General features: G+C 26.1%; 4 protein-coding genes across 8 annotated transcripts in view; 3 read left to right on the forward strand and 1 right to left on the reverse strand.

Annotated features, from left to right (window-relative positions):
* The window catches only part of LOC112593825 (esterase E4-like), a 16,693-nt gene extending 13,150 nt beyond the window's left edge, over nt 1-3,543 (forward strand). For all 5 annotated transcript variants that reach the window (XM_025338396.1, XM_025338398.1, XM_025338400.1 and 2 more), the window contains 7 exons: nt 8-196; nt 324-597; nt 691-1,073; nt 1,425-1,590; nt 2,443-2,630; nt 2,709-2,977; nt 3,269-3,543. In XM_025338396.1, coding sequence (XP_025194181.1) covers nt 8-196; nt 324-597; nt 691-1,073; nt 1,425-1,590; nt 2,443-2,630; nt 2,709-2,977; nt 3,269-3,482 — 1,683 coding nt within the window. In that variant the 3' untranslated portion in view covers nt 3,483-3,543. The remainder of the gene's footprint in view (nt 1-7; nt 197-323; nt 598-690; nt 1,074-1,424; nt 1,591-2,442; nt 2,631-2,708; nt 2,978-3,268) is intronic.
* Nucleotides 1,836-27,617, reverse strand: part of LOC112593829 — a 40,073-nt gene continuing 14,291 nt past the window's right edge. Inside the window, exon 5 of the mRNA XM_025338416.1 lies at nt 1,836-1,860. The gene's annotated coding sequence lies outside the window, so the exon portion shown is untranslated. The remainder of the gene's footprint in view (nt 1,861-27,617) is intronic.
* On the forward strand, nt 4,867-10,711 carry LOC112593823. The gene is given in 6 exon segments (XM_025338394.1): nt 4,867-5,648; nt 5,838-5,930; nt 6,940-7,556; nt 7,558-9,898; nt 9,993-10,097; nt 10,165-10,711. Coding segments are annotated over 6 exon segments (3,798 nt in total). The 5' UTR covers nt 4,867-5,488; the 3' UTR covers nt 10,647-10,711.
* On the forward strand, nt 13,741-27,264 carry LOC112593684. The gene is made up of 18 exons (XM_025338190.1): nt 13,741-13,755; nt 13,817-13,879; nt 15,458-15,643; nt 15,744-16,014; nt 16,797-17,182; nt 17,336-17,501; nt 17,681-17,862; nt 17,951-18,219; nt 22,684-22,900; nt 23,948-24,160; nt 24,247-24,396; nt 24,726-24,885; nt 25,003-25,188; nt 25,257-25,450; nt 25,736-25,898; nt 26,350-26,531; nt 26,673-26,938; nt 27,004-27,264. The coding sequence occupies exons 2-18, from the start codon at nt 13,847-13,849 to the stop codon at nt 27,200-27,202; spliced, it is 3,423 nt and encodes a 1,140-aa protein (XP_025193975.1). The 5' UTR covers nt 13,741-13,755; nt 13,817-13,846; the 3' UTR covers nt 27,203-27,264.

Raw genomic sequence — 27,617 nt, forward strand, 5'->3', positions numbered from 1 at the left:
TTTTTAGATGATTATGAAATGGATTTTATTTGCTGTCATGATGTACTCAGGTTTAGTGTACTGTTTATCACAGAAGTTGAAAATTACTAAAGGTGTAATAAAAGGACAAATTTTAAAATCTCGAAATGGGCAAACTTATTATTCTTATACAGGCATACCATATGCAAATCCGCCGATTGGAGAACTTAGGTTTAAGGTATTTATATAATTCCTTAATGTATATATAGTATATAATATTTTATAATCACGATAATCGGTTATTATTCAACTAAGACAAACATTTTTCATAAAAATATTATTTAATAATATACTTTATAATTTAGGCACCAGTACCAGTTGAACCATGGGATGGTGTATTGGATGCTACGAAAGAATCAAATATTTGTATTCAACAGGGAAACACGGACAGTCAGGAAGATTGTTTGTATTTAAATGTATATTCTCCAAAAACTAATAAAAAATCTTTACCAATCATGTTTTGGATTCATGGAGGAGGATTTATTTCGGGTCATGGTAGGTCTAGTCTATACGGACCAGATTATATTATGGACAAAGACGTGATATTGGTAACAATACATTATAGACTTGGTATATTTGGTTAGTATTTTATATTATATGTAATACTGAATAATTATTATAGAATCAATAGTTTTATCATTACTTCTAAGTAATTCCCGTTATTATTTATAGGATTTCTCAGCACTGAAGATGATGTGATACCAGGCAACTACGGAGTAAAAGATCAAGTCGCCGCATTACGCTGGGTGCAGGAAAACATAGTGTATTTTAACGGTGATCCAAATCAAGTGACAATCTTTGGTGGTAGCGCAGGAGGTGCTAGTACAGGATTTCATATGTTATCACCAATGAGTAAAAGTCTTTTTCATAAAGTTATACTTCAAAGTGGTACACCACTTTGTAAGTGGGCCATTTTACCTCCCGGAATTTCTCGTAAACGTGCTCATGCCGTGGCAACTATTTCCGGATGTAATTTCAATACTTCTGAAGACATACTGCAATGTTTAAGAAAAGTTCCAGCTCAAAATTTATTAAGTCTTCACGCCAAATTAATTGTATGTTATTTGTTTCAATAATTAGTTTTAAACAATGTGTTTGATTAGTGATTAATTATTAATCATACGTCATAATAGGAAAAAAATTAAATTTGGTTAAATATAAAATACTTTGAATGGCTTGGTGTGGCGCAGTGGTTGGGCTCAGTCACTAATGTTTTCTGAGGTCAAGCATCAGCTGGCGACGATAGCTCTCGGATGGGTGACCACCCGAGTTTTTAGTGACGAATCCATGGCGTACACACATACACACACGTGTTCCAACCCTACTAAAAACAAATCTTTTTATTATAGATTAGTTTAAGATTTAAATTTTTTTAATGTTTTTATCTAATAAAAAAATGTATTTAGACTTGGCTTAATCATCCTACAGTTTTATTCAATCCTGTGGTCGAAAACTGTAATTCTGATCAAGAAGCATTTTTGTGTCATCATCCAATACTTGACTTTCATCAAGAATCGTTCGTCCCCGCTATTGTTGGTTTAAACTCAGAAGAAGGTAGTCTGTTTGTAGCATGTAAGTTACATTATAATACTAAAAATATTAATTAAATATTAAAACAATATATTTATATTGCTAGTGAGTTGAACAATAACTAAGTATTATAATTATTAAATGTTCGAATGAAAAATTATTCAATTAATTATTTGAATATTTTTTTAATTTATTTAAATATAAATACAAATATATTCAAAAAGTATCTAAAATATTTTAAAATACTTAAATATATTTTTTATATTTGCTGATCCATGTTCCCTCTTTATTCTTAGGTCTGGATTTAGGTACCTAAATAAAAAAAGGTAAATTTCGTTATTAACTACTCATTCTTATAATACTGTTATATAAGTTATTGAAACTTATAATATAAGTTATTTAAGAAACTTATAATATAAAATTTAAGAAATTTATAATTATAATTACAACATTTTCACCAGTTTTATTTACTTCCAAGTTTTATAGGTAAGTATAATATTCATGAGTTTAATATTTTACATAGGTACTTTCTTGTATTTTATATGGCAAAAGCGTTTTTTGTTATTTTTTATTTAAATATAATATATCTATTAAATATAAAAAATGTTTTATTATTTTAATTATTATTTATTAATTATTGATTACTTACAATTGAATAAATTTAGTTTTATCATGACGTCTTGTCAAATTAAATTAGTAAATACTGAACGAATGAAATTTACGAAAAGTTAAAAGTGAAGTACTTATAGTGCAAAATAAAAATATTTATCGAAATAAATTGATATATTAAAATTAATATTGAATTTATTTATGTAATACTTAGTATGCAATTTTTTAGAATTCGTAAAAACTAATAATAATGACACTTACTTAAATAAAATTTTGTTTTCACAGCTTTGTACAATAATACGTCATTAATATATCCAGAATTTCAAACGGATTTTAATCGTCTGATATCCATCATAACGTTTTATAATTATTACGTAAAAACTGAGTATATCGATGAAATTGGAGAAAAAGTGTTTGGAAAATATTTCCCATCGGGAAGTATCGATGATCATACGCATAGTAACGCTGTTAATGTGGGTACTTAATCCAATCAATAATATTTATAATCTTAAATTACTAAATTATTAATCTACATCATTGATCTATTTTAGATGTTTACTGATTCCTGTTTTACAGAAGGCATTCTTGATATGGCATATAAATTGTCATCTCCTGTGTATAGTTATTTTTATAATTATCAAAATGAATTTTCTTATAACAAATTATTTGGCTCATGTGAGAAACCTTTAGGAGTAACTCATGGCGATGAACTAAATAGTATTTTCAAAATGAATAGCTTAAATCCAAATGATTTAAACGAAAAAGATCTCGAAGTTTCGAAATTGATTATTAACGTTTGGTATAAATTCGTTATATCTGAGTAAGTATATTTGTTTTATTATTTTTACTTGCTATTTTTTTTTTAACTCTTATGTTGAATGTTAAATTATAAAATAAAACTCGCTATTTTAAATCTAAAATGAATTATTATCAATATTATAATCAGCATATTTATGAATTATTATTGTATTAAACTATTAAATTTTAAGTACTTATATACATTGTATTCAACTTCTAATGAGAAAAATAAACCAATTAGTTTAACCTAAGATTTATGTTTTGTATAGGTTTAATAAACTTACTAATTACTACTATATTTTATAATTTACAGTAATCCTACTATTGACGGATCAGAAAATGGATTACCTTGGCCTAAATTTACTCGATCAAACCAAACAATGATTCTATTTAATTCAAGTTATCCTAGTCTTATTCAAAACCCACGTATTGATGCTTATGAATTTTGGAAAAAACTCTATGAGCCAGTGTTTCTTGACCAGTTTTCGCCGGAGGAGTCCATATGTGTTGCAAAGTATATTAAATGACCAAAACATACAAACATTTACAAACATTAATAGTTATATTAATATAATATTTTTATTATTTTGATATAAATTCTATAGTAATTAAAAATAAACTATCTGTTATCACTTATCGCATATTTTGTATCTATATTACATATTAGTCATATTACCAATCAAAACTAAATGTTACCCATTATTTTTATTTTTATATCATGTGTTGCAAAGTATGAAATATTTTAATAGTATATCATTCTCACTATAATACGAAAGTTGAGAAACATTGTTATAAATAATACCTACTTTCAATAATAATAAAAAGAATAAAATAATCGAATATTTTAAGTTATTAGTGTACTTTTTTTTTAACTTTTGTTTGTTCATGGTAAATCATTTAATTAGGTTTTTAATTTATTATACTGTGAATTTGTGTTAATATTTTGTAAGTTTTTATTTATTAATGAAAAATAAGAGAGTGTGATACTTATGATGAGAAAAAAAAATGTTTCACAGAATGAAGAATACACCAGCTGTAAAAACTTTGAAAATTAGATTTCAAGAAAAAATAATTTACTTTAAAAACTTTATAAATAATAGTAATTATTGCTGGACGCTGGTATTTTTCTGTCAATAGAAACTATTAAAACTTTTATTATATAAAAAAAAAAAACAATTGAAAAATTGAGAATTTAAAGTGAAAAATGTTGACACATCAACGTCTTATCATATTAATGTTTTTTTTTTTCATTTAACGCTTAAAATTAATATCTACTATTATCTATAATATTTTTTTAATTATATATTTCGTTGTTTTCTTTTTTATTACTTATGCATTTGTAATGATGATATACCTGTATCTCAGTTATTTAATTTTTTTTTAAACATATATTCTATTAAATTATGTTAGTCAGTAGGATGATTTGGTAGGTTCTGGAGCTCCTCCCCCTTAAATTTTACATGTAAAAAGATAGCAAAAAATTATAGGCAATTCGTAGTACAGGCTCCTCCGAAACTAGCAATAATAATTACTCAATATAGGCAACCCTCAACACACATAAACCCAACACCACCGCCAGATCCGACACGTAACCGACATATATTTTACGCCTTCCCCTTTAAATGCATTACCTCCCCACCTTTTGAAGAAAAATAATATATATAATATTCTGGTGAAAATTTGTATTAACTAAATTACACACTTGACTGACATATATTTTTCCTCTTACCAATATTACCACCCTTTTTATTTAGACACACACACACATAATATACCTACATTAATATACGATTATACGAATAGACACCCATTTTACATTATATCTCACCTACATACGCTTTTCACATAAATATCACCTACATATACACATATTCACGTTTATAATACATATGCATACCTATATATATATACAACCTTATATATTATACAGTTTACATATCAATAAGACATAGGTATCGCACAGCATACGTTACATATAGTACACTAGTTATACATAGTAGTCGTAGTACACACTTATAAATACCTCGACCATACATCAGAATTCAATATAGTATAGTATATAGTCTTTGTTTACTCAATTTCACACACACATAGTCACAATTACGCACATTTCAATCTATACCTGTCACCCTTTCCCGACGCTGTTGACCAACGCATTATACGTTTGTATGACAACAGACCTGTAGAGACATGTCCGAGTATTGTCGGTGATTACTAGCAAGAAATTAGTGCATGTAGCAAAATTTAATTAGTCCATGTACTGCCGTCTATATGTATGGTCATGTATTGTCGTCCGAGTTCTAAAGTGTTTTTTAAGTGTATTCAAATATTTTAAAAGTATCATCTTGATACACCATAGTTCGTTTTTCGTACGTTAGTTCTGTTATTGTACTCCGTGGCTATTTAATCGTTTAGATTTCACTGTTATTTAAAATACATTATATTTTACTATATTTCATTACCCATCTATTTTGTGAAGGGTAAAGTATTGTTTCGCGAGTTCGACTAGTGTTCTTCAGTATTTAACGTAATCATGTTCAAGTGTAGTATATGTGATAAAACCTTTACATTGATTAAAAATTTACGCAGACATGACAAGTCACATTTTGTACCTGATAAGATTTCTTGCAGTATATGCTCAGAAATATTTACACGAAGAGATAACCTCATCAGACATAGCAAGGATAAACATCGTAAGTATTTTTAAATACAATAAACAAATTTATCAGATACAATATATATATAAAACCAAGACTATGTTTATTTATAATTTCTAATTATTACATAAATACAATTAATTTATTACATTAAAACGTATGTTATAGTAATATATAATTAAGGTGTTAAACAGAGTTTAATTTGTTCGACGGATTATTTTTCAGGTACAAATATCGTATTTCAACAACAACCAACCATAACCAAGCGAGAAATTCAAGATTTTTTTAAACCAGCTGAAAACATTTACGATTATAATGGTAAATATATGATTCATATCTTTATATACCTAACTTACTTATATTAATTTATAAAAAAATAAAACACTTTATGTAGGAATATAACTTTATCGATTAATTAAAATAAATATTGCTTTATACCTTTCAAAATATTTAAAATAAAAAATGCTATTAGTTTTTTCTTCAAAATCACATAAGACAATACATATACAAATGTAATCGTCTTAGTGAAAATACATCAAAACATACGGAAATATCATCACTTCTTAGTAAAAAATATTATAATTTAGATAAAATCCTGTACAATTATCATAGTTAACCCTGTTAAGAGCATATGTATCTATATTTTATATATATATATATATATATGTGTGTTAAAAAAAACGTTCGTAAAATTGTTCAATAATTTTGATAAATTCATGTAGTAATATATTAATTTAAAATATTTCCATACGATTATTGTCATAGCGCTATTAAAAACATACATCAATTATTTTATTTTATTATATTTTTAAGTATAAACAGTATAAATATATTTGACCATGATGTACATAATATATAACAATACGATATGAATATCTTATTTTTCTATGAAAAACATATACACATTTAATATAATAAAATTAAGAAATAATATCTTAATAAACTGAACTCTAACACCTTACTGTCACTATAATTATTTCATGCTACACAAAAGAACTTTGTGTATATCATTGCTATAACCGAGAGCCCTATGTCATATTTGTTTTGCTGTTATATATATATATACATGTAAGTAATAATAGATAATATACCTACTTCATTTTATTAAATGTATATTTTAAAAAATCGTATTTTCCATATGATAAACACACCACCAATATTTTATTTTTCTTCAGGTATTTTTACTAAAAACGTTTATATTTCTAACAAATATAATAATATAATAATATAATACATTCTTTTCTTTCTCATTGAAAACTTTATAGATTTTCAAGCTGTTACATGCATTTCCATAGTTTTTAGCAATACATTAGTAATTTTTTTTCAGTTCAATCTCGCAATGGTCATAAGCGCCCATATCATACTGAAAATTCAAACGAAGCAGCAAATGCTAAAAAGACACGCATGAGCATTGTCAAGACACGAGGATTCATTAAGACAGGCACATCGTTATCGAATAAAATCAATTGGTATTACGTGAAAAATACAGATAATTTGACCAACTACAGAACATTTTTAGAATCAATAAAAAAAGACTTAATAGAACTACTCAAAACACTATCAACAAAACAACCAATCAAATATAATCTTAAATTAGAAGCAACATATGAACGCCCGAACGTAGAAAATTCAACAGAGAATAGAGCATTTAAGACCTCAGCTAAGGAATTGTTTATGGATACAGATATCGAAGCTAAAATTAATCAAGATTTTGTTAATCTTTTACTTGAAGAAGAAATTTATACCTCTAAAGGAAGCGGATTTACGTTACAATCAATAGATGGTTTACTGTTAGGCGTATATAATTATACACCTATGGGTGGTTCGTCTTATATCACACTTCCGGAAGACATCAAAAATAAAAAAGCAATTATCAATCCCCAAAACTCAGACCAACAGTGCTTCAAGTGGGCAATCCTTGCAAGACACGTTTCGGGTAATGCCAAAAAATCAAGTGGCTGAAAATTATACTTCACTTGAAGAAAAATATAATTTTTCTGGTTTAACATTCCCAACGCCTGTGAGGGAAATACAAACATTTGAAAAAAATAACCTTAACACGTCTGTCAATATATTCGGATTAAGACGAGAAAATAATAAAAAACATATTATTTATCCACTTAAGGTTGTAGATGAAGAAAAAAAAGATCATTTCGATCTACTGATAATTACCAACGGAGATAAAAGCCACTACTCATACATATCAAATTTCTCACGTCTTGTTAGAGCACAAAAAACGGGTCATGAGGAAACTGTTATATTTTGCAAACGTTGCTTCACATCGTTCGATAATCGACCCAGAAAAAATACACTAAGTGGACAGGCAGCCCTAGATCAGCACACTCGGATATGTGGACAACATAAACCAATTCTACCTAAGATGCCTGATCCCGGTACATTGTTAGAATTCGATGGGTGGAGTAACACTCAAAGACATCCGTTCACGATATATGCCGATTTCGAGGCACTCCTTGTTAAATGTACAGAGAGCAAAGGTGGGAATACCTCAGCATTCCAAAAGCACGAGCCGATGAGTTATGGCGTGTTTGTAAAGGCAACAGAAAACGTTCCCATAGATCTGTTAGAAAAGTTCGAATTACCACAAAAACCAATTATTTTCCGTGGTAATGAGTCACGTCAAGACGTAGCCAAAAGATTTGTGAATGAAGTGACTGAGATTGCAAGAAAAGTTGAAGATTTGCTTACAACAAATAAACCTATAATAATGACTGAAGAAGAACAAAGAACACATGCAATGAAAATTACTTGCAATTTATGTAAGTGTATTTTTTCCGACAAAAACCCAAAAGTGGCAGATCACTGCCATCTTTCAGGCAAATTCAGGCAAACTTTATGTAATACTTGCAACCTGAAACTGCAAAAACCTAACTTTGTACCATGCTTTCTACACAATTTGTCTAATTACGATGCACATTTCATCGTGACCGAACTCGGAAATGACACTAAATCAATATCAGTGATTCCGAACAGTGAAGAAAAATACATTTCATTTTCAAAACACGTTTCGAACAACTTTTCAATTCGATTCATAGACTCTTGTCGTTTCATGGCATCAAAACTATCAACACTTGCAGAAAATTTAATAACACCTGGGTTCGCGAAGTTCAGAGAAACCGCAAAAGCATTCGTACCCAGAGATATGGGTCTTGTCACACGTAAGGGTGTCTACCCTTACGAGTATACCGATAGCTGGGACAAGTTAGAAGAGACGAGTTTGCCTAAGGAAGAAGATTTTTACAGTAAACTAACAGAAGAACACATAAACGACAAGGAATACGAACACGCAGTCACAGTATGGAACCATTTCAAATGCAAAACCCTGGGAGAATATAGCGATTTGTATTTAAAAATTGACGTGCTATTGTTGGCTGACGTATTCGAAAATTTCCGAGACCTTTGTTTGAAAACATACCATTTAGATCCAGCCTTTTATTACACGGCACCAGGTTTTAGTTTTGACTGTATGTTAAAATATACCAAAGTAAAACTGGAATTGCTTTCTGATTATGACACCCACTTATTTTTCGAAAATTCAACCCGCGGCGGCCTTACACAAGCAAGTATGAGGTACGCTAAAGCTAATAATAAAAAAACCCAAGATTACGACTCAACAAAGCCTAAATCATGGGTAGTTTATCAAGATTGTAACAATTTGTATGGCTGGGCGATGTCCCAATACATGCCGTACGGTGACTTTAAATGGGTTGAACCTAAGTTAGACGGATTAGATGCTTTAACACCGACCTCAGATAAAGGCAGAGTGTATGAGGTGGACATATCATACCCTAATGAACTTCATGACGTTCATAACGACCTTCCATTTTTACCTGAGAACAAAATTCCTCCTGGTTCAAAAGTGAAAAAACTTATGGCAACACTTCATTCAAAAAAAAATTACGTAATCCATTATCGAAATCTGCAGCAAGCCATAGCAAATGGATTAATTGTAGAAAAAGTACACAGAGTTCTTGAGTTTAAACAATCGGATTGGCTAAAAAAATACATCGAACTAAACACTGAAATGAGGAAGAAGGCGAAGAATGAATTTGAAAAGGATTTCTTCAAACTCTTAAACAATGCCGTTTTTGGAAAAACCATGGAATCTTTACGGAAACGTTTTAAGATGGAACTAGTTTCATGTCCGCGAAGATTACAAAAACTCATCAACAAGCAAACATTTAAAAATTGTACGACATACAGCAAAAATCTAGCTGCTGTCTCATTGGAAAACAAAATTATCATGTTTAACAAGCCAATATATATAGGTAATAATTTTACTTGCATAAAAAAAAAAAAAAAAAAAAAAAAAATCATCTTAGTATTAATAATTTTTAATTTATTGATTATTTTTGATTATAGGTTTCGCAGTATTGGATATCAGTAAAACCAAGATGTACGAGTACCACTATAATGTAATGAAGGCGCATTATGGCAAAAATATCACATTAATGTACACAGATACAGGTATATTTTGAATTATTATTATTTTTATTATAATTATTATCTTAATCATATGTTTTTTGTTTCTCAGATTCGTTAGTATATTACATACTGACTAATGACTTTTATAAAGACTTGGCTGTTAATTCAAACTTGCTGGACAAGATGGATACATCAAATCTCCCGAAAGACCATCCGTGCTATATTCCCGACCGTAAGAAGATCCCGGGTTTGTTTTCCGACGAGACGGATGGACTCGTTATGACAGAGTTTTGTGCGTTACGGGCAAAATCATATGCCTACAAGCTTAATGGGATGGAAAAAATCAAAGCCAAGGGAATCCGTGGGCATGTGGTAAAGTACCACATGTCATTCAATGACCATAAGAAGTGTCTGTTTGATGACAGTGATTTAGACGTTTTCACTCAAAATGTATCCATCCGATCATTCAAACACCAGCTCAAGACAATCAAATCGGACAAATTGACTTATAATAACTATGATGACAAGAGGATTATACTTGAAGACAAAGTACATACCTATGCTCATGGACATTATAAATCTGTTTGTTAATTGTATTTATAAAAAATATGTATATATGTGTATTTGTTTTTTTTTTTACAGTAATAAAAGTCTTATACCGTATTACAAATCTTGCTATTATTTATATTTCCTTTATCCATACATTTTCTTACATTTGAAGTAACTTACATTGCAAAAGTGCATACATATAGGGTAGGAAATTAAGAGTACCTATGTGTTTGATAAAATAATTAATAATAATAAAAGTAAATCATCCTGAGTTAAAAAAAAATATAATATTTTATTTTTTATTTTTTTTCATAGTATCAGCCGTTAATATAATTACTACCTAATAAACATATATACATTTTATTAAATTCCATAGGTAGTATCAATAGACATATTATTGCAAGAACAATAGAAGTATACTATCATGGTATCATATTTAATGCTAAATTTAGGTGTTTGGATTAACATTAACTGACCATGGAATACTGAGATGTGTTTTGTTTATAGTAACAGTAATGACTAATAGATGTGTTAAAAATATATACAAACTTCATATTCATGTTAAAAATCAACAGATTTTTTAAATAAAAATCATATTAGATGTAGCCATATGATAAATATTATATTTCTTTAGCTGTCATAAATATCATCATTTTGTTCGTAAATATTAAAATATTCATTCCTCGACACATATGGATATTATACAGGTCTTGATAAAAATATGAGACAATAAGTAAATACCTATTTAAAATCTCATAAAAATGTATAATTTCAACAGTCTACAAAACCTATATAAATGTAGGTTTTACTGTTTCGATTTTAATCTAAATAATAATACACACATTTGTATAATAATATCGTATTTTCACTGAAAATATATACAAACTTCATATTCATATTAAAAATTATCAGATTTTCAAATAAAAATCGTATTAGATGTATCCATACTATGCATTTCTTCAAATATAAACTATTTTCATACTAAAATCATATACAAATATCTTAATTTCAATAAAAACATATAATATAATTATCATCATAGACGGTTATACATAATATATTGATTCACTATTTACAGTTTCCTATGTTAAATTTTAATATATAGCTAACAAAATTCGAAATATTAACAAAAAGAACATTTCAAAAGCAAAATCAATCTAATGTATGCAGTTACAATTATTTCATCATTTAGATTCATCGATAGGTAGATTATATTAAATATTATAATGAATGATGATTTCATACGATTTTTACAGTTTAACTCAAGATACATTAAAGATCTTACAATACATAATTATTATTCATACGGTTCAAATTCAGAAGTCACAACCACTAGCATACGAACACGACTATATTTCTCCATCCACCCCTCCACTAGGTTAATTCGGGAAAAAAAAACATTTTTTTAAAAAACCCACCACTAAGTTAGATTAGTGTAATATAGGTTAATTCGGAAAAAAAATGAAAGACCATGATCTATCATGTCTACATCTTCACATGTTGAAGATGAAGAACCTTTCATTTTTTTTCCGAATTAACCTATACAAATTTTCACCAGAATATTATATATATTATTTTTCTTCAAAAGGTGGGGAGGTAATGCATTTAAAGGGGAAGGCGTAAAATATATGTCGGTTACGTGTCGGATCTGGCGGTGGTGTTGGGTTTATGTGTGTTGAGGGTTGCCTATATTGAGTAATTATTATTGCTAGTTTCGGAGGAGCCTGTACTACGAATTGCCTATAATTTTTTGCTATCTTTTTACATGTAAAATTTAAGGGGGAGGAGCTCCAGAACCTACCAAATCATCCTACTTTAGTCAAAAAGTTGTTTTCTAATATTTATTATTTTATTGTTTTATGGGCTATACAGAGTAAATATTTCTATATAATGTACGTTATAGTATTATAGTATCTAATAAATAATATTGTTTTATTTTTATTGTTTTTTTATAGTTTATATCTGGAAATAATGAGAAAAAAAATAACAACATAATATTGTATATTATATGTATCAATTAAGAATTTTACTGTTGATTTTGTTTATAGTATATGTCTAAAGATAAGCTGATTACTATTTATTAGAATATTATTTTAGCCTTGATAACATTTATTGATAAGTAAGTACCTAGTTATAAGTAGGTACATTGTATTACATATTAATATTATAATTATACGTAATTTAATGGAAAAATATTTAGGATAATTTTTCATAGAAATTTAACTAAATATTAAATATCTATTGTATTTTATCTTAATTGTACTCAAATGATTTTCTCTTTATATATTCAAGTCAAAAATATATTTTTATTAAACTTAAGTGACTTTATTAAAAGAAAAACTTATACTTATAAAGATGAATTAAATTAAAATTGATTTATTTTTAATAAATCATCAGTATATAAGAATTATGTAACGTAATGTCACGTAGCGTATACTATATACTATTCAATAACATAATTTTGTACTATTATCTAATATCAAAACATGTATCGACGTCAGCTTACTTCTAAAAACGCACGTAAAGTAATAAGTCTATTACGTATGTCATATCTCATAACAGTCATAAGTCATAACCATGAGTGTTTGAATAATAACATGCTTAAATTATTATTTTTTATCGTACATATGTAAGTACCACCTATCTATCTATATACTAAATACATAATTAAAACTAAAAGCTGAATTATAGTTTATTCAAACATACCTGATATTCTTTTTCTATAGTTAATTAATATTACTTGTATTTAATATGAATCAATATTTTTAAATTATTATAGATTTAATTATATTAATGGGTTGTAAAAGTTGTTAAAAAAATGTACTGTGATGATAATGTGATAAATATATATTATTATATTATTTAAATACAAAATAAATAATGATATTCTTAAATATGTATTACATGTTAAATGTTAAAATCTCTTACAGTAATTATAAACAGTAATCATTTATAACTTAAGAATACAATATGCATTTTAAATTAAAAAATATCGAGTGATACTAAAATGTGTAATTATTAAACCTACTTATATTGTATTCAATAAATCTTTGAGTGGGGTCTATAAACAATTACAATGATTTTAATGATTAGTTGTATTTATATGAACAGTGAATACATATTACATTTAATAAATTATCATTCTGATTAGGTATGTAATTATTAATTATTTAATAAAATAATAAACACATACATTTTTTTTTTTTAATTAGATGGCACATATTTATACGTAGTGGACTACAATGCATTTCTCAAGAACGTGGAAATTAAATCTGGTAAGATAATATTTTTTACTTTATAAATAATTATACTCTATGCTAGTTTACAATATACTAAAAAAATTTAAAAAATAGTTTAAATTTAAAAATTCAACCTCTTTTGTTCACCAAGATAAGTTTTTTTTTTAAATGCATTTAAGTATAATATTTATTGTACTTTATAAATGTTTATATAGTAAATAATTTGGAATATATTATACTTACTTAAAATTATAATTCAATTAAAAAAGTGCTACCTTATCCACTGTTTTATTAAAACAACCAAATAAATTTGCGTTTAAAATGCATTTTTTTTAATTGTTATACTACTAAATAGTTATGGGTATTGAAGTTGAAACATGTAAAATGTAATAATATTTAAATTGGCTAATTTGAATGTGCATACAAATATTCGATCTAGAAAATAATTTATTTTAACTTAATTCTTTTATATAAAAAAAAAAATAAGTATTTAATATACATTTATCAACCATAGACATATTGATACGTGTTTGGGCTGTATGTTAACTGTACTTAACCTAACCCATATTCTATATATTAGGTTACCAAGTACCAACATTATTATAAAGAGACAACAATGTCTGTGCATATGATTAGGCTTGAGTGTAATGCAAAGACATTTTACTAGAAAAACATCTATAGTGTAATGTTTTTTATTGTTTTCCATAAATATTGTTATTTTTTTTGTTGAATTTCTTTTCCTCTTGCTATTAATGAATATAGATAGTCTTAGGCTGTATATTATTATTTTCTAACAAAATTATGGTCTCCGGTTCTCTTGTATAGTTCAATGTTATCAACAAAGTATTATTGAAACTGGTAAATGTCTAATTTTGGGCAGGACTCTTTTCACTCAAATATCTTAAGACTACTTTCCCTTTTTATCTAATAATATTAAAGCACTTTTTGACTACATTTTTATAATACACACTTTGGGAAACACTTTATTATTTATTTGTGTAAATTACTTCTTTAGCAGTAACTATTTTTTCTATATTAATAAGTGTATGCAATTCATTAATATTAGTAGGATATATAACCCAGCCACGTCAAGCCACGATAAATATTTGTTAGATCTTATAAGTCGTGATTATGTTCTCCAGTTGTTGAACTAAAAAAATCATTCTTGTCTACAAGTTATCGTAATATATTTTCAATAGATAGAGCCGTTATTTTATTTGTCTATCCAAAGTTATATTTAAAATTATTATATTATACATTCTTCTTTCCAAATGTTGTTATGGCGATATTATTTTTAAAATATATTGAGCGGATCATTGCAGACATATATTTATAATGGACATAAATAATTTAAAGTAAATGCTTACCAGACTATGTAATTATAAAAATGTGGGCAAAAATGCTATACTATTTTTAGGCAAAAATGGAAAGTGGTTTTGAAATATTTGGGCGAATGGGGTTTTTCTCCTAATTTTTAGGTATATTCGTCGTATCTACGATCACAAAATCATAAAATATTATATGTAACGTAGAGTTATTTACAAAATTCAATAATAATATAAATATATTTGAATATTCAATGAGGTTACTTTAAAATTATTATTATTAATACAGGAACAAGAAAAGTTGGTATACGCCGTGATCATATTATTTTTAAGTTCGGTATTTTGTGAGGTGGAGGTGAAAATTACCAAAGGAATTTTGAAAGGTCGAATTTTGAAATCTAGAAATGATCGACCTTATTACTCGTTTACTGGTATACCATATGCAAAACCACCAGTTGGAAAACTTCGATTTGAGGTAGGTACCTACTTGACTTCACAGTTTTTAAAAAAATTATTGTTTACATTGTCAGCACGTTACAATTAAACGGCAATTACCTATGTATATTATATCATAGGCTCCTGAACCAGTTGATCCATGGGTTGGTACATTAGATGCTACTAAGAATTCAAATACATGCGTTCAAAAACATGAAACTGATAGCAGTGAAGATTGTCTATATTTAAATGTATATACACCAAGTACAGATGGTAATTTCCCCGTAATGTTTTGGATTCACGGAGGGGCGTTTTATTTAGGACATAGTAATCCGAATATGTTTGGTCCGGATTATTTTATGGATAAAAACGTAGTTTTGGTCTCGATTAATTTTAGACTAGGCATATTAGGTAAGTTACATATTTATGATATAATGTATATATAATATATATACTCGTATATGTATATATAAAAGCGAATTCCTGCAAAATGTGAATTCTATAGTTATTAGTTATTATGTATAATTATTAATGTATACATTCTGTGAGTTCTTACAGAGTGTATATGCAATTAATAAACTATGTAATAACTATATAAATTTCAAATTTTGTAAATCTATTGTTTTTTTGCAATCAATCCCATACTAAGTTTTATTTATGAATAAAAATAAATTAATGCTATAAATATAATAAATAATATAATTTTTATTTATACTTTCTGAGTATCTTTGTTTTTAATAACTTTTTTTTTTACAAATTGTGTTCTAAACATGTATTTAAAATATTTAAAAGATTAATATTCATTTTTTCCATCATAAAATGTTACATACATTACATATTATATATATATTTTTTATATATAAACAATATATTTTAAAATTTAAAATATTTTAGACTAAATGTGACTAATATAAGTCATTATTCATATTTAATATATTATTGAATTAATTATTTTTTTTTAGATTTTTATTAATTTTTTAGTTTTATGGACTATTAAATTCTAACTGGTAATAATTTTTGTTTTAGTCAACTTTTTAAAATTAATTCACATAATAGTTAGTTGATTACATTTTATTATTAGTTATTTTTATTTGACAGTATCTATATGGCCACAGTGTTAGAACTTAGGATTTATCTTAATATTATTATTATTATTACATAGTGGCACAAACACTCGATACATTTTTTGCTAGGTTTTTTGAGTACTGAAGATGATGTTATCCCCGGAAATTATGGAATGAAAGATCAAGTTGAGGCATTGCGGTGGGTTCAAGAAAACATTGTTAAATTTGGTGGTAACCCCAGAAAAGTGACTATTTTTGGCGGAAGCTCTGGTGGAGCTAGTACTGGTTATCACTTATTATCGCCGATGAGTAAAGGTCTATTCCACAAAGCCATACTTCAAAGTGGTACTCCATTATGTCGTTGGAGTACGTATCTACCGGGTGTAGCTCGCGTTAGAAGTAAAATTATTTCACGTATAGCTGGATGTGCTGGAAACTCATCTTCAAAAAACATATTGAAATGTCTCAAGGCGTTACCGGAAAGATTTTTCAGTGATGTTTATGAAACACTTTGGGTAAGGAACTATTCGTATGTTTGTCTTTTTACAGATGAAAAAAAATCATTTTAATGTTAATTATTTTGTTAAAACCATTTATCCAATTTTTCATTAATATTACTAGTATCTTAGTAAGTATTTTTTTTTCCCAATAAATATATTGAAATACAGGAATGGCGCTCATATCCAACAGTATTATTTTCACCGGTAGTGGAGCAATGTGACTCGGGTCAAAAAGCGTTTCTTTGTCGTCATCCGTTGAATGAGTTTAAACAAGAATCATTTGTGCCAACTATAATCGGACTAAACTCAGCTGAAGGTGGAATGATAGTTTCTTGTAAGTTGATGTTAAGAGAACTAATATTGTCCACTCGTGTTTGAGCAATTGTCACACGATCGATGATAGGTTTAGGGAGTGATGGAATGCCATTGTAAAAAAATAAACATATATTGAGAAATATGTATGGAATATTATTTGATTTACAATTTAACCTAATGAATATATTTTTATTTTAGCTTTGTACAATGACACGTCTATTCGATATCCAGAATTGTATACAGATTTTAATCGCTTGTTATCGATTATACTATCATATCAGTATTTTACACTCAATTCGGATGAAATTGGTAAAAATGTGTTCAAAAAATATTTCCCATCTGGAAAAATAGGAGATCATTCACATTTTAAAACTATAAAAGTAATATTTATTTAAATATATGTTATTTGATTTTTAAATTATGTAGTTTTTAAATAAATGTTAACAATAAAATTTATTGATGTTTTAGATGATAACTGATGGTCGTTATCTTCATGGTATATTAGACATGGCTTTTAAACTGGTGTCACCAGTGTATTTTTATTTATATGACTATCAAAATGAATTTTCATTTAACACTTTATATGGTAAATGTAATAAAAAATTAGGGATCACGCACGGTGACGAATTAACCAGTCTATTTAAATCGGATATCACAAATCCTAGAAAATTAAATTTAAGAGACACGGCGGTTTCAAAGTTGATGGTTGATGTTTGGTCAACATTTGCTACAGAAAAGTTAGTATTATTATTCAGAATATTATAAAAGTAGATAGTTATAAGTAATAATAATAATAATAATAATTAATATTAATTGCTCATTATTATTTTACTGTTTAAATTTTTTTATGTAATTAGTTTTGATAATTAAGATATAATGTTTAAGGTAAAGAAAAAGAAAAAAATAGTAATTTTAATACATAAGTAGATAATAATAATAATACTTTTGATTAATTAGCTATGTTAATTATAAAGCCTGTGTGGTTAAATAAAGATGGTATTGGAACTTGGAAGTATAATATTAATTTATTGAGATGAAATGATAAGAATTAAATATGTCAGATGTTGAATAGACATGTTAGAAGATTTAAAAAGGGACAATAATCTGGCACGTTGTATAATAATTAGTGTATTGAATACTAAGAGTAAAAGTTCTTAAGTGTTGGTGGATAAGTGTTTTAATATTAGTAAAAAAGTATAATTCATGTCGGAAGCAACAGATTTGCGGGAAAAAATTGAATTTTTTAGTTCACCAATAATTAATAGTTAACTGAGACAATGGTTGATAGGTGGATTTGAGTATTTGGTTGAAGAATTGAAGGTAAATTTTGTCCCTGGAAAAAAATAACAAGGTGCAACTTTTACACAGAAATCATTAAAACAGTCATCGTTTTAAGATGAGATAGATGAATGAATGTAATAACGAAAACGATCAGCAGTTTTCCATAGTTAAGTTATAGATGGGGAAGAGTTGAGGTTGTTGTAGAATTTTTTTTAAAAGGCATTTAATTTCTTGGTTTTTAAGTAGTCGAATCGTGAAAATTGAGAAGGAACATTCGTTATTATATCTAAAAAAGTCTTGAATAAATCAGTATGATGATAGGTTTTGAATATTTTGCTACATTTTTTAATTGCTTGAGTGCATGTTGGGTCTCACCAAGAAGAATAGAAATTGTTGTTAAAAAATCGAGTTATATAAAAAAATTTTTTTAACTTTTTTGTGGCCATTCAGTTTAATGCATAAACATTATACTATAATGTCTATGGTCAAATATTATTAATACTAAAAAGTTAGTTCTAAGAAGCTTAGTCCACTTTAATCCTTTTACTACCCTTAGATACTCCATGGTACATAAAATAACAAGTGTGATAACAGCATAATTAATAATGATAAAAAGCTGGAATTTAAAAAATATATTGTAGCAAAATGTATTTATTTAAAATAAAAGTTCTATTATGATGTTAAGTTTATATCATGTAATTTAAATTTATAATGTAAAAAAAATATAAGGTTTTCCTCTTTTTATTTTTTTTCTGACTACCTATATGTCTTTTAATATGGGTTTATGAGAGGTACGTACGAATACGACTATACATTCATGTGTATATTACATAATATATATATTATATTATATACTCACAACAAAATTAAATTAGGAGTGTAATAAAAACATGTAAATATATGTTTAGTCACGAGGCTTCTACGACTTGAGCACGAGTACGATCGTACAGCACAAGAAATCGATCAGAAATATGATTGTTTTAATTTTTAACGCTACCGTATGGACTTGGCGCGTCAAAATAACGAAACCGAGTCTATGGATAGACTCGATAATAAGTTGCTTTGATTTTTCACTATATAAAAATTTCACGACGAACTGTATTCAAATACTTATAAATTAAAATAAATTTTACAAACGATACAAACTTATACAAACAAAGATTGATCTTGGACTGGATACGCATTGGCAATTTTCATTTTCCCATTTGAAATTAAATATCTCAATAAAACAGCAAAACTCATATTATGGGCAAAAAATGTAATATTCATCTTTGTTGTTTTGTTATTAATTCTAAAAATTGTTTTTCTACATTTCATAAACAAAAATAATAGTTTTCCTGTACATATTTTACTTATTATATTTCTATTTAACTTTGTTATATAAAAAGGATATCAATTGTAAATATACATTTTTATTGTACTGACTACTAATGTACCTTGTAAGGTACAACCTCGTAACTTTTTACCAATTGTTATCTTATTCTTACAAAAGTTGGTATTCGCCATAAAAGATGTTTACGTATATACTCGTAAATTTTTTTTTACTTAAAACATAATGTAATAGTGAAAGTGTTAATAGGTGTCAGAAATTGGTTGAGATATTTTGTATCGATGAGTTCAATTATGATTACCGTTATGTCGTTGAAGTTGGGTTTGAAATGTTTTGAGGCGTTGATCAACATTATATCGTTTATGTAGCACTGATTTGAGACGAAGACTAAATGATATTTGTAATAACGCTCCCAGGTTTTAATGAGTTGTTAATTATGCCATTATCGATAGAGCTATTATTGTCTGGTACTCAGGTGTATTGTCAGAGTTTATAAATATAACGAATTATCATACGTGACATTATTTCCAACATTCATATTAACATTAAGAGTAGATGAATGGTTGCCTATTAAATATTATAGATTTGGTAAGATTGGGTTATTGGATGAATTTGAAGTTAAAGATTTACGGTATTTTCTATGCATAACAACTTGAAAAAGAGAAATCGTGTGACAAGATGAAGCAATCGTGGATTTAAATTTATTGGTCCCGGATTTTTATCCTAGAAGGCTGTTCTTGCCGTTAGCCGGTAACGGAATATTTAAATAAATTTTATAATTATTTATAAAAAGGGATAACATTTAATCGATAAGACGATAACTAACAAAAAGATGACCATTAATGATGAGTAGAGCAAGGACTTTCATGCATGCGTATATATTTTCTGTTTTACTTTTTCGTATGCAGAGTAAGTACACAATACATTTCACAATGTTTGTGACTAAAATCTTAAAGCTTTTAGTTCATATTTTTATATTTTTGGGTTTAAAGAACATATTTTTTGATTATAAGAGCATTTCATTTTTAGTTTGTATTGCATATTTTGAAAGTCTTTTGAAAATCATGTACTTCAGTGAATATTTTTCAAAATTAAGGATACAAATTATTATATTTAACTGTTTTTATATTATCATAAAGACGAAAGATACTTATGTTATTATAGTTGCGAATCTGTAGATTAGGTTACAATAAAGTTATATCAAATTAAGTTAAAACTTATAAAGAGATAATATAAAATTATTAAAATTAAATATTTAAGGAAAAAGGATAATTTTTAGAGCTATAAATTTTAGTGTATTCATTTTTTTGAAGGCATATTTTAATCTTTAACTGTATATTTTAAATTTTTTGATGCATAAGTGCATATTTGATGATTTTTTAGTGCACGAAAGTCCTTGTTCATCATTTATAAAATACCTTTCATCTTGACTATGCACATTATTATGCACTGAATTTAATAATATTTAAAGATAAATCATTTTGATTATTCAATTAATTCATTTAGGTATATAATATATAATTATATGGATAAGATAATGATAAATGAGGTAATAAAGTAGTAAGATAAGATAATAATAATAAATTAATTTATAATACGGAAAGAAAAATGAAATGATTTACAAGTTGACGTGGCGCTGGTAAAAAAAAATTATATAATTTTATGGATAAGATAATGATAAATGAGGTTATAAAGTAGTAAGATAAGATAATAATAATTAATTAATTTATAATTCGGAAAGAAAAATGAAATGATGTATGAATATGACAAGGCACTGGTAAAAAAAAAAAAAAAAAATTCTCCTTAAATAGCTGAAATGTATGTTGAACAATTCAGTTCAATATCATTCACCACACGAGCTTTTTATTAAGATTTAAAAATTATTGATTAACTCTGGAGAATTTTCTATAAAAATAGACTGTAACCTGTAAACTTAAGTAAATAATATTGATAAAGATTTAGAATTTCAAGTTTTAACTTAAATTAGATTAAGTCCATGACTGTATGTACGTATTGAATGGATGAAAAGTTTTTAATATTCATATAAATAGGTATGAACTTTTATTAAAAATGTTTAATTTATTCTAATGTTAACTGGTCAAGAGCTTATTTAGTGTTCCTTAACAGTTAACACACGTTATATCTACTTACTAGAATAAACATTTATTTAACTTAACATAATTCAATTTTTTGTTTAATGCTCTTGTTTTGTTTATTTTAAAGCTTATCATTATATTTAAGAATTATTTAGTAAAATAGAAAAATGTAATATTTGTGGATTTAGTTCAAAAGTTGTATAGTTAATAAGATGCATAGTATATTTATATGTGTATAATATAATATATTGATAGATTTATTCATATTGTACATTTAAACTTTAAAAACTCGTAATAATTTATATAAAACTAAAAATGTATATTTTAATGTTATCGTATTTTATTTATTGGCTATAAATTTACAGGTGAAAATTGTGGTAGATGTTTTTAAGCAGAAAATGTATTTTAATGTATTTTTTTATGACATATAAGAATTTAAATAAATAGCATGCATATAAAATTGTCTATTAAGTAATGTTGAAAATTTTTTATAGATTACCTACTATTGATGGTACAATAAATAGTCCAGTTTGGCCTAAATTTGATTCACAGAGACAATCAATACTTCACATACATTCAGATCATCCAGATATTATACAAAATCCGTTTGAAGAAAAGTATTTATTTTGGAATAATTTGCCTCTTCTTTCTAATTTCAAGAAAATTATTTCTAAAAATAAATTTTTTCTAGATCATATAAAAAATGAATTGTAATTGTACCGAATGTGGTGCGTTTTTATAAAATATTTATAATGAACAAATATTTATTAATATGTGTTTCATAATTTTGTAAATAAATTATTAAACAATTCATTATCTTGGTAATATTTTATATATTTTACAGTTGAACTATCTATTAAAAAATTTAAATAATTAATTTTTATTTTATTTTCAATTGTTGTTATTATTCTAATAAAGACAATTGTTAAACCAATTACCATTGTGATCGAATAATTGGTAGTCAACAAGTCAATAATTATTATAACATAATAAATATAAAGATTTATGTTGAATAGTATAATTTAAAATTATTTATTCAATTATTCTTGAACTTCCTTTTTGATTCATAATTTTCACTATTTATATTTTCATTATTCATAATAAATAACAGTTTAACTATTCAACATTAATGTTATAGCCGAAATACAGAGGAAACAAAATAAGAAACATGCAGGTCAAACTGTAAATCATGAATAATAATTAAAATTCTTTTTAGTTAACTATTTTGCAGGGCAAATATGTTTGACATTGTCATCTTAAATGTATATATTGTTCTTCTGTATAAATTTCATATGATTGCAAACACTTTGTGGTAGACAATCATAGATACAAATTATGTCATGTAACTTCTTCGTGACTTACGTATTACTGGTTACTATCTAAGTAATTTTTCTATAAGGTAAATTTTTTATTAAAATTTATGCATAAGTCAAAATTATTTGCTTGAATAATAAAATAGTTTAAAAATAACTTTTATTACATTAAACAAGCAATCTTGTAAAATAAAAAAATAAAAAAATGTGTATATTTTTTCATATTTTTCGGAACAATGCTGAATATTATATTAAAATATTATATGTTATGTAATATAGTTATAATTACAAATATTTTAATAGTTTTTGTATAGTTACTATAGTATTTTAATTTTATAAGCATGTTGTTTTCAGGAATTAATTATAGAAGTAATAACTTATTTTTATTTTGCAGCTGTATTTGATTTTGTCATTTTTTTTATTTTGCAGCTGTATTTGATTTTGTCATTTTTTTATTTTTTATCAAAAATTAATTACAATGAAAATATTTGGTATACTTATGCTGCTAGTTGGACTTGTACTTGGTACGGATAATATTTTAAATTTAAGTCAAGGAAAGATAAAAGGTAATATTTTTAAGTCGAGAAATGGACGGGAATTTCAAGCATTTCAGGGAATACCCTATGCCAAACCACCGATTGGGGATCTTAGATTGCAGGTATTTAAAGCATACATTCATGTTATGAAATTGCAAATCTGTATTGAGTTTAGTTGGTATTAATAAAAAGTGTAATTATTTTTTAGGATCCAGTAAAAGCGAATTCATGGAGTGGTATTTTAGATGCGACCAAGGAAAAACCAATGTGTATTCAAAAAAATTTGTTCATGTATCAAACATATAATAAACTTTTGGGTGACGAGGATTGTTTATATATCAATGTATATACTCCTAAGGTAATTGGATTAATTAAAAAAAAAAAAAATCATTCTGATAATAATGTTGTACGTAATATAAAAGTGAAATAATATTTTTCTAAAAATAATAAAAATTTAATTATTTTTTATTTATTAATATTACATTCAAGTAAATGTTCTAAATATGAGTTTATAACAGTTAATTAAAAGTAGACAAAATATATATATAAAAAAATGATAAAAATATAATAGGGAATATATTACTTAAAAATACATAGGTACAGTTGAATCACAAACTTATTAAATTATTTTTAATTTATTTGTTTATCTAATTTGTGTGCTTTTTTTATTATTATAATTATTTATAGGTCCAAAAAAAAAATAAAAATGATTTGCTCCCGGTTATGGTTTGGATCGCAGGTGGAGGATTTAGTTCAGGACATGGAGGTATGAGCTTATATGGTCCTCAATATTTGCTAGACAAGGATATTGTTGTTGCTTCATTTAACTATAGAGTTGGACCTCTAGGTAAATTATTTGAATACTTAGAAGTTAGAAGATTTAACTTTTTACTTATATAAATGACATTCGCATCTATCAAAAATAGCAATAAAAATATTAATATTTTTTTTTTTTTTTTTTTAGGGTTTTTAAGTACTGAAGACGATATATTACCAGGAAACTATGGTATGAAAGATCAAGTCTTAGCATTAAAGTGGGTTAAAAATAATATTGAAAAGTTTGGTGGAGATCCGAATAAAGTAACAATATTTGGCGAAAGTGCTGGATCAGCTAGTGTTGGATTACATTTATTATCTCCGCTGAGCAAAGGTAAACGCATATTTTCATTGTATACTTATTATTTGATATACTATTTTTTGCTTAAAATTTATTTTTAGGATTATTTCATAAAGCAATATTGGAAAGTGGGACTCCCCTTTGCCGATGGAGTGTATCTCCGCCAGGATGGGCTAAACGTAGAGCCTCAGCTCTAGCTACTATTTCTGGTTGTCCCCAAGACTCAAAACAGTTGACTAAATGTCTAAAAGATATGCCTGCAAAGATATTAGTAGATCTTCTTTACAATTTTTTTGTAAATAAAATTTTTATTTTTTTCATAAATTGCACATTCTTTTTTATTCTTTTGATTCTAAAAGTACATAAAAGGAATGTTACAGAATTTTATATTTAAATTGCACACAAAGATAATATTATTTAAAATAATACTAAAATATGTATAATTTAATCGATTATTTTATTTATTGTTTACTGTTTAGTATTTAATTACTAATATTTAGTAATTTAATTTTTATATTTAAATATATATAATACATTTGTATATATCAATATTCATTTTAAAATATGTTTTGTTTTATAGGAATGGAAAATATTTCCGGCAATCACTTTCATGCCCGTTGTAGAAAATTGTGAAAATAAAACAGGGTTTTTATGTAAATACCCTTTGCTTGATTTTAAACAAGAAACCAATGTTCCAATCTTAATGGGTATGAACTCCGGAGAAGGTGGTATTTTTGCTGCTCGTGAGTTATTTTATTGTTTTTTATTATTTATATTAATGATAATATTTTTTAATTATTATTCACGTTCCGCTTAAACAATTTATAAATGGAAATAAAACAATTTTATTGCAAGTCGTGTTTTAACTTTCAAGTAGATTAATTCTTATTTATTTATTAGTAGTTCATATTCTACAAAAGGAATTGAACTTAACGAAATAAATAAAATATAATTTAGTTTTTGTATAATCTTCTGACTTCAGACTATAAAATAAAATTCAACTTAAAATACGTATTGCTTAATAAAATAAAATTAATTCATGTACATACATGGTTATAGTTCAATTAGAAATTTTGTTTTTAATTAAAAGATTATAAATAAATAATATTTTTTTAAAAATGAGTGAAAAATAATAAAAATATATTTGTGTATATATGTACGTATATATATATATATATTTTTTTTTTTTAATAGGAGTTCATAATGAAAAATGTGAACTTGATCCTGAATTAAAGAATGATTTTGATTACTATATTTCATCGTTACTTATTTATAAATACACGACAAAGATGTCCGATCTTCCCATCATTAGTAAAAAGATTTATAATCGTTACTTCACTAAAGGCAATACGGATGGTCCTTTAAATTATGTTAAAGTTAGTATACTGACTTATGTAACAATATATTGTATTAAAAATAACGAAATATTTAAAATTTAAATTTAGTATACACTATTAAATATTTTAGAAAAATGTATCTATTACCTAATATATATTTCATTTCGTGTTTTTGTGCAGATGATTGGTGGTGGAATTTTTCTTCAAGGAGTATTTGATATGGCAACCAAATTATCATCACCGGTGTACTATTATATTTATAATTATACAAACGCGATGTCATTTAATTCAAATTATGGACCATGTAATACTAATTTAGGAGTAACACACGGTGATGAAATGATAAGTCTATTCTATGCCGATGGCCAGGCCGAATTAAAAGGGGAGGATCTCAATGTATCTAAGCTTATGGTTGATATATGGACTAGTTTTGCTATCACTGATAAGTACGTAATGATAGTTTTTAATATTTAATATGAGTGAAAAAATAAGCGTTTTATAATGATATTAGAAAACTTACGATTGATGGCACTAAAAAAGGAAAAAAATGGCCAAAGCTGGATTCCAAAAGTATGCAATATTCGTTGATCAGTTCAAGTAAACCCATCATATCTAAAAAGCCATTCATAGAAGAGTACGAATTTTGGAAAAGCTTACCATTATTATCAAAATTTGAGAAGACTGAAAAGGTTTTAAAAACTGAACTCTGATTTAAAAACAATCAAATGCAAGCTTATACTATTTTTTTTTTTTTTTTTTTTTTTGAAGTGTTATAATTAATTTTTAATTATTAATATAAATTGTATACAATATTCTATGAGGTAAAAATGTAAAAAATACCAAAATTATATAAATTTACATAACAATAATTATTGTAGATTAGTGTTTCTTAACCTCAAAAAATGGTTAATGGACGAATATAAGTAAAAAAACTCATAGCCCCTAAGTTTTCAAAAATCTTATACCGCTTCCCACCACAATTATTTTAAATAACTGATAACTTTATTTTTATAATCAGCTATTTAATTAAATTTAATACTTTAAGGTAATTTTTAGTTTTGATTAAAAATATCTACTGAAATATAAATCAAATTACTAAATTAAATAATTATAATTCGAATTGTA

The sequence above is a fragment of the Melanaphis sacchari genome, unplaced genomic scaffold, assembly GCF_002803265.2.
Source record: "Melanaphis sacchari strain LSU unplaced genomic scaffold, SCAv2.0 Contig20_pilon_pilon, whole genome shotgun sequence".
NCBI lineage: Eukaryota > Metazoa > Arthropoda > Insecta > Hemiptera > Aphididae > Melanaphis > Melanaphis sacchari.

Excerpts from the sequence above, each read along its gene's own strand:
- LOC112593684 (XM_025338190.1), top strand. The coding sequence starts at position 13,847 with ATGCATTTCTCAAGAACGTGGAAATTAAATCTG. Across the intron at positions 17,183-17,335 it reads ATGTTTATGAAACACTTTGG|GAATGGCGCTCATATCCAAC; the intron begins GTAAGGAACTAT and ends ATTGAAATACAG. Across the intron at positions 24,397-24,725 it reads TCAATGTATATACTCCTAAG|GTCCAAAAAAAAAATAAAAA; the intron begins GTAATTGGATTA and ends AATTATTTATAG.